Source organism: Grus americana, chromosome 5 (genome assembly GCF_028858705.1).
Source record: "Grus americana isolate bGruAme1 chromosome 5, bGruAme1.mat, whole genome shotgun sequence".
Lineage (NCBI taxonomy): Eukaryota > Metazoa > Chordata > Aves > Gruiformes > Gruidae > Grus > Grus americana.
The window spans coordinates 51,241,678-51,257,775 of NC_072856.1; the positions used below are offsets into that span (position 1 = coordinate 51,241,678).

Genomic DNA, 16,098 nt, shown 5'->3' on the forward strand with positions numbered 1-16,098 from the left:
TTTCACAAAAATATACAAAAAGAATTTCTTTTTACAAATATTTACATTCAATATCAGAAAACAATGTTAGCTACATATTTTAAACTTATATTTGACAAATATAGTCTTGAGTTCTTCAAACTTAACACTCCAGGATTTTTTTTTTTTGTGAAATAAAGTACTCAAAGTTCATATTCAAATTTAAAAAAATCTTAATGCAAAAATCTGACATTTAATTTTTTTATATATATATAGATATATTTTAAATAAACATACAACATTGTTACAGGGATTAGAGGTTCATGGTGGAAACCAAAATGGAGTACACTTAAACCCATGATCCTTATTACAGTAATACATGACCATACCTTTGGACTAGTTTAAAATACTTTTTTTTTTTTTTTTGTTAAAGCAAGAGGGATTATCTGAGACACTCCATAATGAAACACAACAAATCTGAACAGACAACTGGATTTTAAGCTTAAAGAACTACTGTAAAATATTTCCCTAAGGTGACCTGACAGGGGAGTGGCAGAGGAGAGGATGGGCTCCTGCATTGTATGGAGCAATGCGGAAATGGATTTCCCGATGAAAGACTCCAAATTACATTATTTTTCTGTAGAGTTTTCCAGTGCCTTCGTTAGCTGCCCCTTGCAGAAATAGCTGCCACCACAAAGCTATTTCCCTTTTCAGTGGGATACAAGGAGATAATTTTAAGGGCAGCAGAAACCTCATGCTACATCCATCGCTGAATTTCAACAGCTTTGATGTTGTATAACTACTGGACAACGTTCAGCATAAGGCAAGCTGCTGCTTTCTCTCTGCTAAAAAAGAAAGTGAATAAACCAAGCCACAAAGCTAAAAGTGAACGTATTTTGAAAGGCAAAAATTCTAATGCATTTACTTAGATTGTTACATCATTTTAAGCGATCATTGTGGTCTTGAGTGTATTCTTATATGAAATTTTACATTAAAAATGCATTAACTTTCTTCACAATTTAGTAATGCAGCTTTTCCGTTACTTAATATAATGCGCTGTATACCTGTAACTGAACTAAAAAGCATAAACGAAGCTTACAATTACCAGATACTGCTTTAAAAAAAAAAAAGCTATTTTGCATGTAAAAACACAACACAGTGATAAGTAGTAGCAAGTGAAGGAAAAATAGACCACAAATGTGAAAAGTATTACCCAACAGCACTGACATTTCACAAACGTACAGAAAACCATTTTTTTTTTTTCATGCAATTTGTGCCTGTGTTCATGCGTGGAGTTTCTTTAGAAAGTCTATGTATTAAATTCCCAAAGAATACAGCATAGAGCATGTCCTGGTGTGACTGGTGTTTGAAAAAAAAAAAAAAAAAAAACCAAACCACGGAGTTCTGGAAGTACCATTTACAGCCCCGTAGCTCAACATCACCTATTCAGATTTCAAGTGATGTGCTGGAAAAAGGTATTTAACTGCTTTGATTCTTGGGAAGAATAAATAAATACCCTATTTTTTACCTGCTGGGGGTGGAAAGATCCCTACCCCCCCAGTCTCAAGAATTTGCAACTAAGTTGAGAGAAAATTCATTTTCAGCAACATAATGCTTTGTCCTTTGTATTTATTTGGGGTCAAGGGAGGGGGGAGTTGGGTTAAGGGCTCCTGTGGCAAGGGGCGGGGGGGGGGAAGTGTAATGGCCAAAGCTAATGAATGAGTAATTGGAGGATAATACATGAAAATCTTTTTTTTCCTCCCCCAAAAAGGGCTTATAATCCTGCAGAGGACTGCAACTAAATACCCCTCCTACCTTGGAATTTTTTTTACATCAAGTTTACTTTAAGTCAATTATTTCCTTATTTTATAACAGTTTATTATGGGATAAAATCCAGAATGTTAGTGATTTATTTCTACTCGTATGTACTCCTAGGCCTACCTTACATTCACCTTCCCTGACTCTCCATAGCTATACTTGGAGGCCTAAGGCAAGGAGCCGCCAAAGAGAAACTCAGCTCACGTCTGATTAAATTGCCCGCTGCAGATACCCATCTCCATCGCACCTGGAGTCAAGCAGAACAAATGGCTTTATCTCCATCATCTCACATATTGTGGGCATCTGGGAAAAGAACCAAGAACTGGTGAACAAGGTTTCATTAAGAAAGAAATGGAAGAGGCAGCAACTGATGCAGCTTGGTTATGAGGATTTCTCTAAAGTACAGTATTTCTTTGGTTTAATTTTTTTTATTTAAAGAACGCATTTAAGCCCAGTTGCACGTGAAAGTAAAATATGGATAAATCAGAAGAGGCCTACTAAAACAATCCATGTTTGGTTTATGTGGGAAAGATGAGTAGCATTTTAAAATACGTCCTTACACTCCTCTACCTGAGCTCTCAGTGCTGCGTAGCATTTCTGTATTTACAGGATTTTTCTTTGTTCCCACCACGCGTAGGCTTCAGCTGCGGTTCATCTGTGTTCGCCGCCATACTCGGCACTAACTAGCTGTCCCATAGGTATGGGAGTGAAGAGAGCAGGGAACAGGAGCAGCTGCACCTTCCCAAAAAGAAAGCCAACAGAGCTGCCAGCAGCCCTTCCTGAAGCACCCTATGGCTCCCCCCAGCACTTCCCCTCTGAAACAAGAGGTTTGCCAGAAAGCAGCAGGATGCCCCAGCCACCACCAGCAGGTCAGATCTTTGGTCCTGCCTTCACCTATTTATGAGCATTCCTTCCTCTCTTCTCCTTGTTTTCCTTCCTTTCTCCTTTTCTCTGGGTTTAACTGGTTTCCTGTTACTGTTTCCTCCATCCTACATTCCGTAATTTCAAAAAGCAGTGGAAATTTTGAGAACTGCCTATTGTCACCATGCTCAGACCTTACGCTTTTTGTTGTTGGGTTTTTTTTTTTTTACACTGGTGGGGGAAGAGAAGACATGTTCCATGCCTTTTTTTTTCTAATTATTTTTTCTCCCCCCCTCAAAGAAACAGTGAATTGCTTGGATTGCTAGAATAACAGTTAACAAAACCCAGATCAAGTTTATGACTGGTATGCTGTTGGTAATCTGAGCAGGGGATGGCAAGTGGTTACCTGTCCTAGCATCAAGTAGACTGGAGAAAACCCCCCAAAGCCACCTACTTACTTTTAGTTACAAATGATTTTGGCAAGGAAACCTGTTGTGGCTTGTATGCATATTATACACCTAAAACTATTATTTTTTTTTTTTAATTTTCTGAAATGAGATATGCAGAGTTTAAGTCTGAAGACAAAGTTAATGAAGAGCAGAAGCTGGAGACAAGCAAAGAAACAGGCTTGGTCTAAACACACCACAGTGACTGGTATCAAGAACACACAGCAGGCTTTGGCAAGCTCATGTATCAATACATGTGAGCAAAAATTGAGTAGTGCTACGAACTTCAGGAAAGCAGAGCAGATTGCAAGGAAGCATAAGAAAAGCATGGGAACACAAGAGTATGCAAATGCAATACAGCTTGTGATGTTAAAATCACTGACGTGGCAATTTATTTTGTGACTTGCAATCTTACTTCCCTTTCTGTAGAGTCCACGGGATGATTCACTTTGTCCAAAGACATTTGTCTATAGCTTATGGTAACAGAATTAAAAAAAAAAATCTTTAAAGATTAAGGCTTGTCACATCTGTGATGCTGACAACAAAATAGGGAAACACCTTGCCCATGTAAGAATTGTATTTGAAGCCAAGATCCTTCGCTTGTCACACTACTACCAAGTCCCCCCAACAAGGGACTCCAGTGCATAGGTCTCAAGTGAAATCCACGTGCAAGCGGAGACTTGAGCAGTGCTGGGCGCAATCCAGAAAGCACAGGCAGACGCTCAGGGCTGGCTGAAGAAGGGCACTGTTTGCCCTGGCAAACTCGCAAGTGACAGAGCGGGATTTAGGCAGCACCTGGGAGAAGTGGATCACAGTTTTAAACTACGCCACTCCTGACTGCTCTCAGTCTGCTCTTGGTACTGAAGTCCTTTATTTTGATCTGGTCTCCAGATCCAGGAGATAACTTGTCTGCAACATGTCTGCTTTTTGATGGTACAACTCCAGGTCAGCATTAACCCAACTTGTATGAAGTTCAGAGTTATTCTGAAATGAGTCTTGCTAATATTGAAACCTTGACATTGAGCCAAGTCAGAAGTTACTCTGAATGTGTGCTTTCCTTCAGCAGTCAACAAGAAGTGATAAAGCAGCCTTAATTTTCTGAAATTCTTCCTTTATCTTTAGTTTTATACCATCTCTTGCCTTCCCTATCAAAATCAGAAAGTCATATATGATGACGGCCTCCTTAAGAATAAAAAAATTAAAGATTTCAAGTCTAAATGATTCAATAAATTTGGCTAATTTGTTCTCCCTGACCTAATCTCAACTGTGTTCCTCAGTTCCTGCTCTATGGCAATTCTCAGTTCTAAACGTGTTTACTTCTAATCTTTCTTTGCTCCTAGGAGCTGGATTTTCCTTCTCTCATTCTCTTTTTTTCTAAGCACCCTTCAATAGCTTTCAAGGGCACATTTATTTTTTTAAGTGAAATGTCATTTTGCTTTTATTGAATCAGTTCTCTAGTTTATTTATTTTATTACAAAAAATATTGCTGACTTTAAAGATCCTAAGGATGTATGTTTGCTGCTAGCCAGAAAAAGAGTTAGACAATCAAGCTAGAGAACGAAATCACCCACTATGAACAAGCAAATTATACAAAGATCTTTTGCCTCCCCTTCCTTGGTGCTGTATAATCACAGAAAAGGCTTTCTCCAACTTCAGACAGAGCTCTCCTGCACACATTTCTTCTTTCTGATGCTTCCAAACGAAGGGCTGTCACTAGTCCCTCCACATTCTTCCCTGACCTAGCCCATCCTCTGACTTCTGCCAAGCAACCAGTCATGAGCTCCCACTGCCCACTGATATGGGCAGCCTGTTCCCGTATACATGTGCTTCAAGCACGGGTGGCAACAATTAGCAAGTTACTACAGTAGCATTTAACGTAAACAGCAAATGAGGCACAGTAACAAGCACCATCACAGACAAAAAGACCAAAAAACCCACAAAGCTGCCACCTTCAACCACGCTTACAGCCAGCTCTTCCCTTCAGCACAGAATCGCAGCTTGTCCTACAAAACAGACTCCAAAGTGTCCTCAGGAAGAAAGCTGCAACTGAGCCTCTACTTGCTCCTCTCCTCAACATTCACGACTGTTCCCAGCTGGCTGACCCCATCTTACCTGGCAAACCACTGAGCGGTCTGCCAGGGAAAACACTAGCTACCAGTCCTGGCTGCCACCGGAGGAACAAGGCTGGTAGTTTTGGTTTTGAAGAGCTCCTCAGCTTCCAGCTCCCATCCCAGCCCTTGACAGTAGTGGCGAGGTTTGGAAGGGAGCGAAGCAGCAGGGAGATGTGGAGGCTCAGACCTTCGCACTGCAGCTATCAGCCCAGCATGGCCGAGGGCAGCCCTGCTGCAACTCGCCCGTCAGCTTCTCACTGGTACCTCACCGCTGGCGTGGCGCTTGAAATTCCTCAGGGCAAAAGCACCAATGGACAAATTATCAGTGGAGAGGCACAGCATTAATGAAGGGGGTAGGAGAGGGAGGAGAAGAGGACATGACCAGTGACGGGGATCCAAGGAACAAATCTCTTGACAGTCCACATACCTCCTTCACTGGGTGAAGGCCAACATAAGATCATGAGGCTGGAGGACGCTGAGCCTAGGATTTGGAAGGGAAAACTCAGAGAGGCAGAAAAATTTGGACTTTGATATGGCAGTCTGAGTAGGACAAACTATGAGGGAGCTCTTAGCAGCCATCTAACTTTAACTGATGAAAGGCAACTTTAAAATAGAGACAGGACAAATCTTACTTCAAGTCAAGAAGTCCTGCACAGATGTGTTTAATAAGGGACAGAATCACAGCTATAGAATAACATACTGCAACTGATTTCCCTGGCATAGATAAGATTTAAATGCCAGATAACTGATTTTCATATAAAACAGGCAGGCAGGCAACAAGGTTATGACACAGATCAGGTCTAATCTCAATTCTCATGTGCAATTCCCCTAAAGTCAAAAACATTACTGGCAAGATCTCCCTGTATGCTCAAGACCAAATCCGCAGAATTTTTGCTCCTGTAGAACAGCAGTTGCATGACTGGCAAGACTGCTAAGAACCATCGTGCTGAGAAACCTGATAATTTAGTTCATCAATTTCTTTAAAATAAATATTTGTTATAGCTTGATATATAAAATATATCTATCTATCTAACTAGCTTTGTGTAGCACCTAACAAGCATTTTTGGACCTAGGAGAGCACGAAGTCTGGCTCATTAACTCTTCTCCCCCTTCTCCTCTCTATGCAAGCCCTCCCATTCCCTCTATGACCACCATGCTCACAAGATGCTTACAAGAAGAGATGAGGTTTATTTCTTTTTTACTTTTATCTGGCATAAGAGAATGCAAGAGGTGAATAATTTCAAAGCCTACTGACTGACCTACAAAAATGCCACTGTTAAAGCAATGCCAGCTTACACAGGGAAAAAGAGCTTTACGTTCACAGCGGAATGTCGTTGTGAGAGTAGCGTTGATAATTAGTGACTTCCCTTCCATGTTGCATGAAAATTAACTGTGCTGATTAAAAAACCAGGTTCAGTCTGTAATGCATCTCTATGACATGATTTAGACAAACAGCAGATGAAATCTTCCTCACTTGTACCCAAAACACAGCTTTGTTCATGTTTTTGTTATGACTGAAACGTTTTCTCAACTTAGAGTCTCAGTTATGTTGCAGGATAGAATAAATGCACTTATGCTAGAGGTGACAGCAGGTCTATTTAAAGAAGCATATAATTGGACATTTTTTACAATCAGGAGAGACATCTGAGTAGAGACCTCTCCCAGCTAGTCCTAACTCTGTTAAAAAGTTCAAATGTACAAAATATAATGATTGGAAAGTTTATACTCTCTCTGAATCCCCCCCATGATGCTGAGAAAATAAAATCAATTCATATTGCTATGAAATTCTATTTTTGCAACTGGTGACATCCCAAGCTTTATCAGTTACGAAGACTATAAAATCCTCACGCTAGTCCACATTTCCAGCATAGAGGCTAACAGCCCAGTCAAGTAACACAGCAATAATCTCTCTTCCACTGAGAATACTTTTATTCACAAGGCAAAAATTGGAGTTAGACTTTTAGGTTGTGGGCAAGGCACTCGCAAAGTGAGCAAATCTATTTTTGCTCACAGAACTAATTTAATGTTTAAGTAAGTGCAACAAAAACACTAAATTAGCCATGAAGATCATGCATATCCAACGGCTTTCACCAGACATGACTGTGACCCAGGCCTCTAAATACAGAAATATTTAAGTCCAAAGGAATCAAATCTCTTATCTTCTGCTTCACCAGATGATGTTTCCTTTTGACCAGTCATAGAAATATAATTTCCACTATAATAATTAAACATCTATTAAAATACTATATATTTAAGAGTTAATATATGGTTTCTTTCAGTAATAAAATATGGTATACTCTTTTTTTTCTTTTTGATGATATTCGGACCTCAAAACTTAAAGGAGAAACATTCATGCTGAAAATAGATCAATGTACAGCACTAGGTCACAAATAACATCTCTTGATTAAAACCCCAGGATCTTACTGTGAAACTGTACATTGATTAACAATTCACTTTTTCCTTTTATCCACGTATTTCATTTTCAACATCTGGCAGTGAGTGAAATACAAACCCGGATTAACCAACACTGAAGCAAATCTAACGGCCTCAGCGTATTTGTTACAGTCCATCCCTCTGACAGACTCTAGATACTTGTCTTTCAGAGCCAGAGTGCTCTGGGTCTTGGATCAGCACCATTTCTTACGCATGCAGGGCACAGTAGAATGTCACATTTCAGTCCTGGGTATTTCATGCCTGGTACTTCATGCAGTGTCCTCTGTGCAAGTCTCCATGTTTTGCTCAATGAGGCATATGCACACATTTCCAAACAAACAAGCTGCGTTTTCAAAAAGATATTAAATATGAGACATAAAAGACTACAATATTGTTAAAAGAAATGGTTAATACAGTCAAAAGAAAAGCTTCAGTTAAAAGTATGATGCTCTGAATACAGATGTAAACATATTTTAATTTATTAAATCCTAACTGTTCATATTAATATCTGGGCTGTTCATTTTATTGCAAATATCCATTTCTTCATATACAAACAGAAAAGCAAGCACACAGATAAAAAGATGAAGACTCTGAAGCTGAGCTTTATACTCTTATGGACTGTCCATGTCCACGGCTGTATACTTTTTGACAATAACGGAAAGGACACATACCTGCAGTCATCCCCTCCAGCACTGACCACGTATCTATCTCCACTTGTAAATCGAATATTAGTTAAGTGGGCAGAGTGACCTAAAAATCGTTTGTGTTTTGCCTGAAAAAAAACCAACAAACCAATAAAATGAGAGAGTCTAAACACTCTGTCTCCTCCTAAATCAAATACGGCATGCATGTTTTTATCTGCCTTTTTATTGCATCACATATTTACATCATTCAGAATGTAACATAGGTTTTCTAATATGAAAGATCTCCTGAAGGACAACTACTGTTGAGCTGCAACCCAGATTAAATTGTTACCAAATGAGACGGCACCTGCAAATTGGGAACACTGCTCAAGCTAACACAATAATATGAAATGTATCTTGTCACATGATTAACTTCTAAATTTTGTGGAAAATTCATAACACTGAAAAAATTATTTTCATTGTAAGTGTGTAAGCAGTTTACACTGTGCAGCCTCAAATCCTGAAAGTTAACAGTGCTAGTGTTAGGGAAAAATCCGTAAACTTTTTGTCCATGGAAATACACAGATGGAACTAAAATTACCAGCTGTCCTCCTCATCTGTCAAACGGAGATTGGAGATGTGGATAAATAAAACTAAGGGCTTTGAGATTTTCAGTAGGAAGGCACGATGCTAATGCCGACTGGCAGACAATATTAACACCTACAAGAGCTTATAGCAAGAGCTATTGCACCAAACGGTAGGAAAACTTTGAGGTGAAGCATGCTTATGAGACTACAGAGCTAAAGTTACATATGCATTAAAAAGCTACAAATTCAGAGAAGGAAATATTTCTATCATATGTCTTCTAGAGAAACAAAGCAAGACCACTAATCAACAGTAGTTGTAACAATGAAAAAATCAAGTTCTTACAAATTTTTCAGGACATGGAAAGTCAAACAGTTTGACCATGCCAAAATCATCGCCTGTTACAAGATTGATTCCCGAGTGAGAGACACAGGCACAGTTTACATCAGCTTTTTCAGCGTGTCTGGACCAGATTCCAATTACTTCATCCCCTAGAACACTGAAACAGAAGAGTAAGAGATTCTTTTGAGAAGTACAGCAAAACCAATAGAGTAAGGAAATAGTAAGCAGCGCTCATATTGTAACTGGCTTTATAAAAATATAATTTTTACATTTTATTCCTACACATGCACATCTCATACAGGTTTTACTCTGTAATTAATTTTTCTACCATTCCATAATTGCTTCTGAAACTGATTCAATGATATAAATCCCAAAATAACGTGACACATGACAACGCTAAGAAGCCGAGGTTAAATCAATAGTACTAATATTGTCCAGTGAGGCATTTGCCAAAAAAAAAAAAAAAAAAGAAGAAAAGGACAATTAAAAATACAATGTCATAGCACAAGCATTAGATAACAAGTTTCAGCTTTTGGAAAATAAAAAGAGAGAGAGAGAGAGAAATTGTCCTAAACAGAAAACATATTTATCTTAAGATTCCGAAACAGACATTTATAGAAAATTTCTTTTGCCAAGCCTTGTGAAAAGTTGCTTTTTATTCAGCTCTGCTTACAATGCATATGCCTACTTCCAAGAATGCACAGAAACGAGCACTTTATCATTTGTTAATAGGTGAATGATTTGGGAATTTTTCTGTGATTCTTTCCCCCCAGATCAGAGCACAGTACACTACATTCAGAAAGGAATTATTTACTTCAGACATACTGAATTGGGTCAGAAAACACAAGTTTCTTGTTTTCATATCAAAAGGGTAACAAAAATGGATTACCCAAACAGAAACCAGTAAGCTAGCAAAATGAGTTTTTCAGAGCCCTCTGAAAAGCTTGCAGTTTTAGTCATGTCTTACAGCAAATATTCAGGATTATTATTGTTCAAAGTGGTTCATATGTGGAAAATTTTCAAGTATTTATTCTCAATTTTTGTCTGAGGGTGCTAATCAGAAAGCAAAGGAGCTTGAAATAAGGCACAGGAAATCAGATTTGCAGAGAATATAAATTATTTAAATGTGAAATGAAAATAAAATATGGTATCATTCTTCATGTAATTTCTAAGTCTATTTTGAATGAAATATAATAACTTTCAGGTATTTAAGAATACTTTCTTATACCTTTTAATTTGCAAGTGTTAATAGCAACTTTAATATACAGATACCATTAGTTTAATACTGTAAGTAAAACTTGAATTATCACAGTCTTGCACAGTCTTTTTATGTTTTGGTATGTTTTAATTTTCGTTGTACTCTTATCCCCAAATTGCTATTTTGAAGCAAATAATGCAGTATTCTGGGTAATTTGCACAGTGCAATGAAAAACTACTGAGGCTGCTGGAGATATATCAAAGGAAGCTAGAGATCCACAGCGAATAGAAAGGCACACATTACAGAGATTAGTTTTTACTGGATGTCCTCAGCGGTCCAACAGCTCATGTTTTACTGAGGGAATCTGCTATCATCTACTGTCTTTTGCTGCACTGTACTTACCTTATCTGTTGCCAGAGCAGATGGGTGTGTTAAAAGAAAATATCTGACTGAGTGAAGGTATGAAATGAAATATGCTTTTAAACAGCAGGTACTTTTCCTGGAAGTTACAAGTGTTTTAAACAGGTGTCAATGTGTGAATCATTTACCTTGTCCAAGTAGCCCATGTTATTCTGTCAATCACAGCCTGGTCCACAAGCTGTTTTCCTGAAGGCACTTCATAGACTTGCCTTTTGTAAGACCCAGTAGAGACCTTTGAGATGACCATAGAAAATTTAGAATACATGAACTTGTTTGAAAAGATGAAAATATAGTTCTAAAGGGCTTTGAAAAGCATTTTCCTGATAGTTATCTTTTACTCTTTAAGTCACGTAGCTATTAATAAAACTTGCTCAATGAGTTGAAAATTATCAAAAAATCTATACAAGCATAAAACAACAGTGAAAAAGCATAAGAAATCTTAAATTTTAAAATGTCTAATTAATAAAAAATAATTGAAACATCTCACATTCTGCACATATTAATTCTCTCTCTATATATTGTGTTTTAGTATGTATGTGTGTATATAAAAAAACAAGGCAAAATAAATTCCTGTCTTTAAAACTGACACAAAGGTATTCCTCACAGCTTGTAGATGTTGATTTGATAGTGAGAGAAGCTTATTCCTTCAAATAGGCAAATATAGCAAAGAAAATATAAAAAGCAAAGTATGCCTACTTTATTTTGATTTTAAGAAATGTCTTGATCCCTGTGGCTGGAAGTTGTAACACCATGATTTTGGTGTTGCTCCACAAAGGCTAGCACTGAAACGCTGTGTAATGCTACCGTTCTGGCCAGGGATATGAAGAACTGACAGGTCCCTGGGGCTTACAGAATGATAGACTCTACTTCTTCCCCTTTTAAGATAGCCCAACAGCATCACAGAGGTAAAAAGGCAGGGAGGAACATTACAGTGATTTCAAAATCTTTTTCTCCTTTCTATGCTTATTTCTTGTATTTAATATCCAGGATAACTATTTTCGTCATCCACCTATCACTACAACAAAGTAACACTCTAGTGACAGTAACCTACAACTCCAACGTTTCATTACAAAATTTAGCAGTTGTCAAAGGAGAATATTGCAGAGTATCTGTCATGAGTATGTTTTCCATTCAGTATCTTGAACAATCAATGACTGATACCTGGAGATAAGAGCTATCTGCAGAGAAGTCCATCTGGATCACAAAACTTGGGATATCTTTGCAATAGCTGACTCGATTTAGTGTGGGACCCAAAGTCAGATCATAAAAATCCACTGCATTCTCACTGGAACCGACTGCTAAGTAACGAGAATCTGGGCTAAACCTGAACAGATAAAAGGGTTTTATGAACACAGGTTGACTCTTACAATAGATTCTAATATTTGAGAAGCACAGGTAAATTTGCATTTCAAGTATCTGCTATCCAGAACTAAAGGGGGAGGCAGAGTATTTCGTCTGCTAAGCAAATAACTTTTGAAACAAAATTTTCAGGGAACATATATGCAGTAGAAGGTGTCAATAATTTTGGTACGGCTGTCACATATAAGTGAACTAGGAACATCATCTCTGGAATAACTCTTCATTATCTGATCTCAATACCATCTCAACGGTCTAACACCTCTGTGACATGCCCCTGATGACTGACTCTCTCATGCTATACTTACATGGCTACAAACTAGAAAAAGGAAATGCTGTAAATGAAGAAAAGCCACATTTCTAGATGAAATGTACTGAGTAAAAAGATGTGAAATCAAACCTTTCATCTGCCTGATGTATCTTTGCACAGGGGTTTCTTTCCTCCAGTTTTCCTTTCTAGTCTTGAAACTCAGTATCTTCCTGAGCTGAACAAATTCCTCGCAGCCCCTTTTGTGTTACTAGGGAAGTTTCTTTATTTCTGTTATCTCTGAGACATACCTTGGGACAGCTTTCTGATTCCAGCAACCCCTTAACTCCTAGCAAGGCTCTCCAGTCTTCCTACAGCAAGGTCCCTGTTTGCTCGTATTTCTCCCACTCATCCCACTTTGCTCTCCAGAAGCTTCCCTTAGCTGACCACCATCAATTTATCTCACAGAAAGAAAAGTCTTATCCTCCACTCAGGAAAAAGAAGCAAAACTTTGTTTCCGCTAACTCCTTTCTAACAAAACACAACAAAGAGCGAACCGACAGACAGGCATTTCCATTGTCTCTCACAATCCAGTCTTCATCTGTAAAATTCTGAGCTCATTTTACCTCTTACACATCATCTCACCCTGCTCCTTTCTACACCTCAGCTGCCACCTGATTAGGAGGGTCTTTTCCCAGTGTCTATTTACTTTCCCATTCATCCTTCATTTTAACTAATCCTTGGCAATATCATCTGACACTCCCCCTTACAGTACTGCCTGCTTTTTGACTGATTGCTATCTCTTATCTTCATGTACCTCCTCCTTCCTTTTTATTCCTGGTATCAGAGTAATCACACAAACTCCACAATTCACTCATTGATTCCAGCTCTCTGAAATATCACTGCAATGCTGCTTAGAACATAAAATTGTATTTTTAAAAATCAAAATAATACAGATTTCTAGAATACTACAATAGACAAAGGCATTATATTTTCTGACCTGATATCTTGAATTGCTGATCTTCTGTCCCTTTTTTTCCCCCAAATTTTTAGAGACATCACAAGCAAGATAATAAATTCTCCATTTTTCATGCCAATAGCTACCATATCACCTTCTGGGCTGTAACAAACAGTACGAGCTGCGTGTCCTAAGCTGACTTTGTTCAGCATCTTCTGTAAAGAAATAAAAACCCAGAAGAGTAAATGTTTCTGTTCATTTTTCAGAAGTACTTCATATTTCAAAAGTACCTTATGCTAACAGTTTGCCACTATCAGATGGATTATTCTCAGAATACATTAAGCAACAAGTTTCAAGTCCTCAACACCACTGCAAGTCTAGGATTTTTACTTTTTTTTTTTTTGTCTCCCTAAACAACAACTGTTCTCCAACACCTACCTTTTCAGCAATGTCCCAGAGTCTTACTGTGCCATCTTCTGCAGCAGAAAGGAAAAAATCTCTGGAAGGATGTGTTGCTAGGCCCCAGATTGGTCCGTCCATATGACCATTAATGAGAATGTTACATGCAGCATTCTTCTCTCCAACTTCAATTATTTCGGCATTTCGTGTCCCAACAAGAATTTTCCCCTTGAACAACAGTGAAAGAATTATCTCTGACATAATACATTAATTACTTGTGATGAATAGCAATAAAGATATAATCCAAAACTATAGTTCTCTGAAGAAGGTTTCTGGAAACCAAGTAATCAAATAAACAAAGATAATTTATTTTTTAAACTCCTCTGATTTCTTAAGTACAAAGCTGTATATAAATCATGACACTAGTTGAGTTATTGCTTTTAAGTCAGGCATTTGAAGTGTGAAAAGAAAAGAAAATCAGAAAAAAAGGGGGGGGGGAGAAAAGGGGGGGGGGAGAAAAGGAAGGGAAAAGAAAAAAAAGAAAAAAATTCCTTAGTCTTTAATAAAAATATATGTAGAATAGTAACCTAAGTAAGACTAAGATCTCTCAAAGTAGATTTTTTTCTGCTGTAAAATCAGTTCTAGACACCATCTAGATTAACCTTTATTTTCAAATACTAATTAGAAAGAGGAAGCAATTTATATATTTAATGCTAAAGATCAATCCACAATTTATAAGCTTTATTTTAAAGACATGATGGTTTCTTTACCTTGCCTCTACAAACAGAGCGAACACAGTCCGTCATTTGCCCTGTCTCTAGTCTGAAGGCACGACATCGTTTCAGCTCTTGATCCCATAGCTTAACTGCTCCTCCTTCCTTTGAGCTACAGAGAAATCAGGAACAACCATGAGTATAATGGCTGGCACAAAAAAAGACAATTAATGTATGAAAGAACTACATTATTTAATGTAATGTATTGTAAATGAGGCATTTTAATATGTTTTAAATCATTAAAGATTCCATTTGTTTTTATTGAACAGGTGATGGTGATATGCTAAGCCTCCTAGCTAAGCAAGAAATACTGATTCAAAGTCCTCATACTACTTTACAGAACACGTTGAAAGATGATTGCTGCTCGGCTTAGTCCAAATTAGTAGCTCTTGGGGAATTTGCCCAGTCAAAGGAACAGTTAAATGTGTGAGCAAACTGCCATTTTAATAATAAGACAGTCAGAGATTATCAAAATATAGTTGAGAGAAAGAGGAAAAATACATATTTTACTAGTGTGAAATAAATGACAAAAGATTTTCAGCTTAAGGAGGGAGGACTGTATCATCTCTTTTATAATTGTGTATTTGTACTTGGAGAAACATTACCTGACTGATGTAATGCAGTATAATTGATGATGCAATACAATTGATAATCCATTCCATGATTTATTTTACACTTGCCTATTACTTTTAGCCAAAATAATGTAAAGTCATCATAAAATGCCTGAGCTTGCACGTGTGTTTTAGGGAGATGACTGTTATCTAGAAGTTAAAATTAAGAAGATCTACTTGTACAGCATTTAGATTCTGATTCATTTCCCCTTGACTTTAGGTACTCAAGCAAGGTACCCAGGTCAGGATCCTAGTGACTCTTGGCTTTCTCTTGTAATCAATGGAAAAAAATAGGTACTTGAAGCTCATGTGGGCTTACCTGCACTTTGGAGGTGGTGGCTACTTTTTTTCCTACCACCTATTCAGGGATCCAAAAGCGACTGCTCTTCTAGCTTTGATGTCTCAACTGCCTAGTGTGAGATGGGATGAATCCAAACCATTTTTAAAGAATATATGTGCATGCAGAAACAAGAAAAAAAGAAGACTCACGGCCTTTCTTTGCCTCCTGTAACGATCAAACCATCTCTTAATGTGGTATACATTGTGAAAACAGGTCCATTGTGAGCTTTGGCCACAATTCGTATCAACACATGATCTTTCCAAACACAAACATCTCCACTGATTGTACCTGTAAATGTCAAGTTATTCTGAAAAGGGGAAAAATATACTCATCATCTGATTCTGAGTAAGGCAGGAAGAAAAACATTCAGAAATAAAGATCATCACCATTTGCTTTTAGGCTAGATTACTTTTATTTGCTGCTGCAGAAGAGCATATTGTAGAAGGGGTAACAACAACCCATAGGGACAAAACAATGAGCTACTATATTCTTTTTGAAGTCTGAAACATGCTTTCTTGTAGCTAACAGGCTCTGCACTGCAAGAATAAATGCAATGACTTAAGCTTCAGCCATAGGGTTATCTATGTTTTCAGCCTATCAGGTGTGCAAAATGTGGTAA

The 16,098-nt window shown here is 37.8% G+C and overlaps 1 protein-coding gene across 3 annotated transcripts in view; it reads right to left on the reverse strand.

The window, feature by feature from the left end:
- Nucleotides 1-59: 59 nt before the first annotated feature.
- EML5 (EMAP like 5) overlaps nucleotides 60-16,098 on the reverse strand; it is a 110,267-nt gene continuing 94,228 nt past the window's right edge. For all 3 annotated transcript variants that reach the window (XM_054828042.1, XM_054828041.1, XM_054828040.1), the window contains 9 exons: nucleotides 15,629-15,786; nucleotides 14,526-14,640; nucleotides 13,795-13,983; nucleotides 13,399-13,571; nucleotides 11,957-12,119; nucleotides 10,924-11,027; nucleotides 9,181-9,334; nucleotides 8,299-8,399; nucleotides 60-7,970 (listed from right to left, as the gene is read on the reverse strand). In XM_054828042.1, the coding sequence (XP_054684017.1) occupies nucleotides 7,934-7,970; nucleotides 8,299-8,399; nucleotides 9,181-9,334; nucleotides 10,924-11,027; nucleotides 11,957-12,119; nucleotides 13,399-13,571; nucleotides 13,795-13,983; nucleotides 14,526-14,640; nucleotides 15,629-15,786 (1,194 nt within the window). In that variant the 3' untranslated portion in view covers nucleotides 60-7,933. The remainder of the gene's footprint in view (nucleotides 7,971-8,298; nucleotides 8,400-9,180; nucleotides 9,335-10,923; nucleotides 11,028-11,956; nucleotides 12,120-13,398; nucleotides 13,572-13,794; nucleotides 13,984-14,525; nucleotides 14,641-15,628; nucleotides 15,787-16,098) is intronic.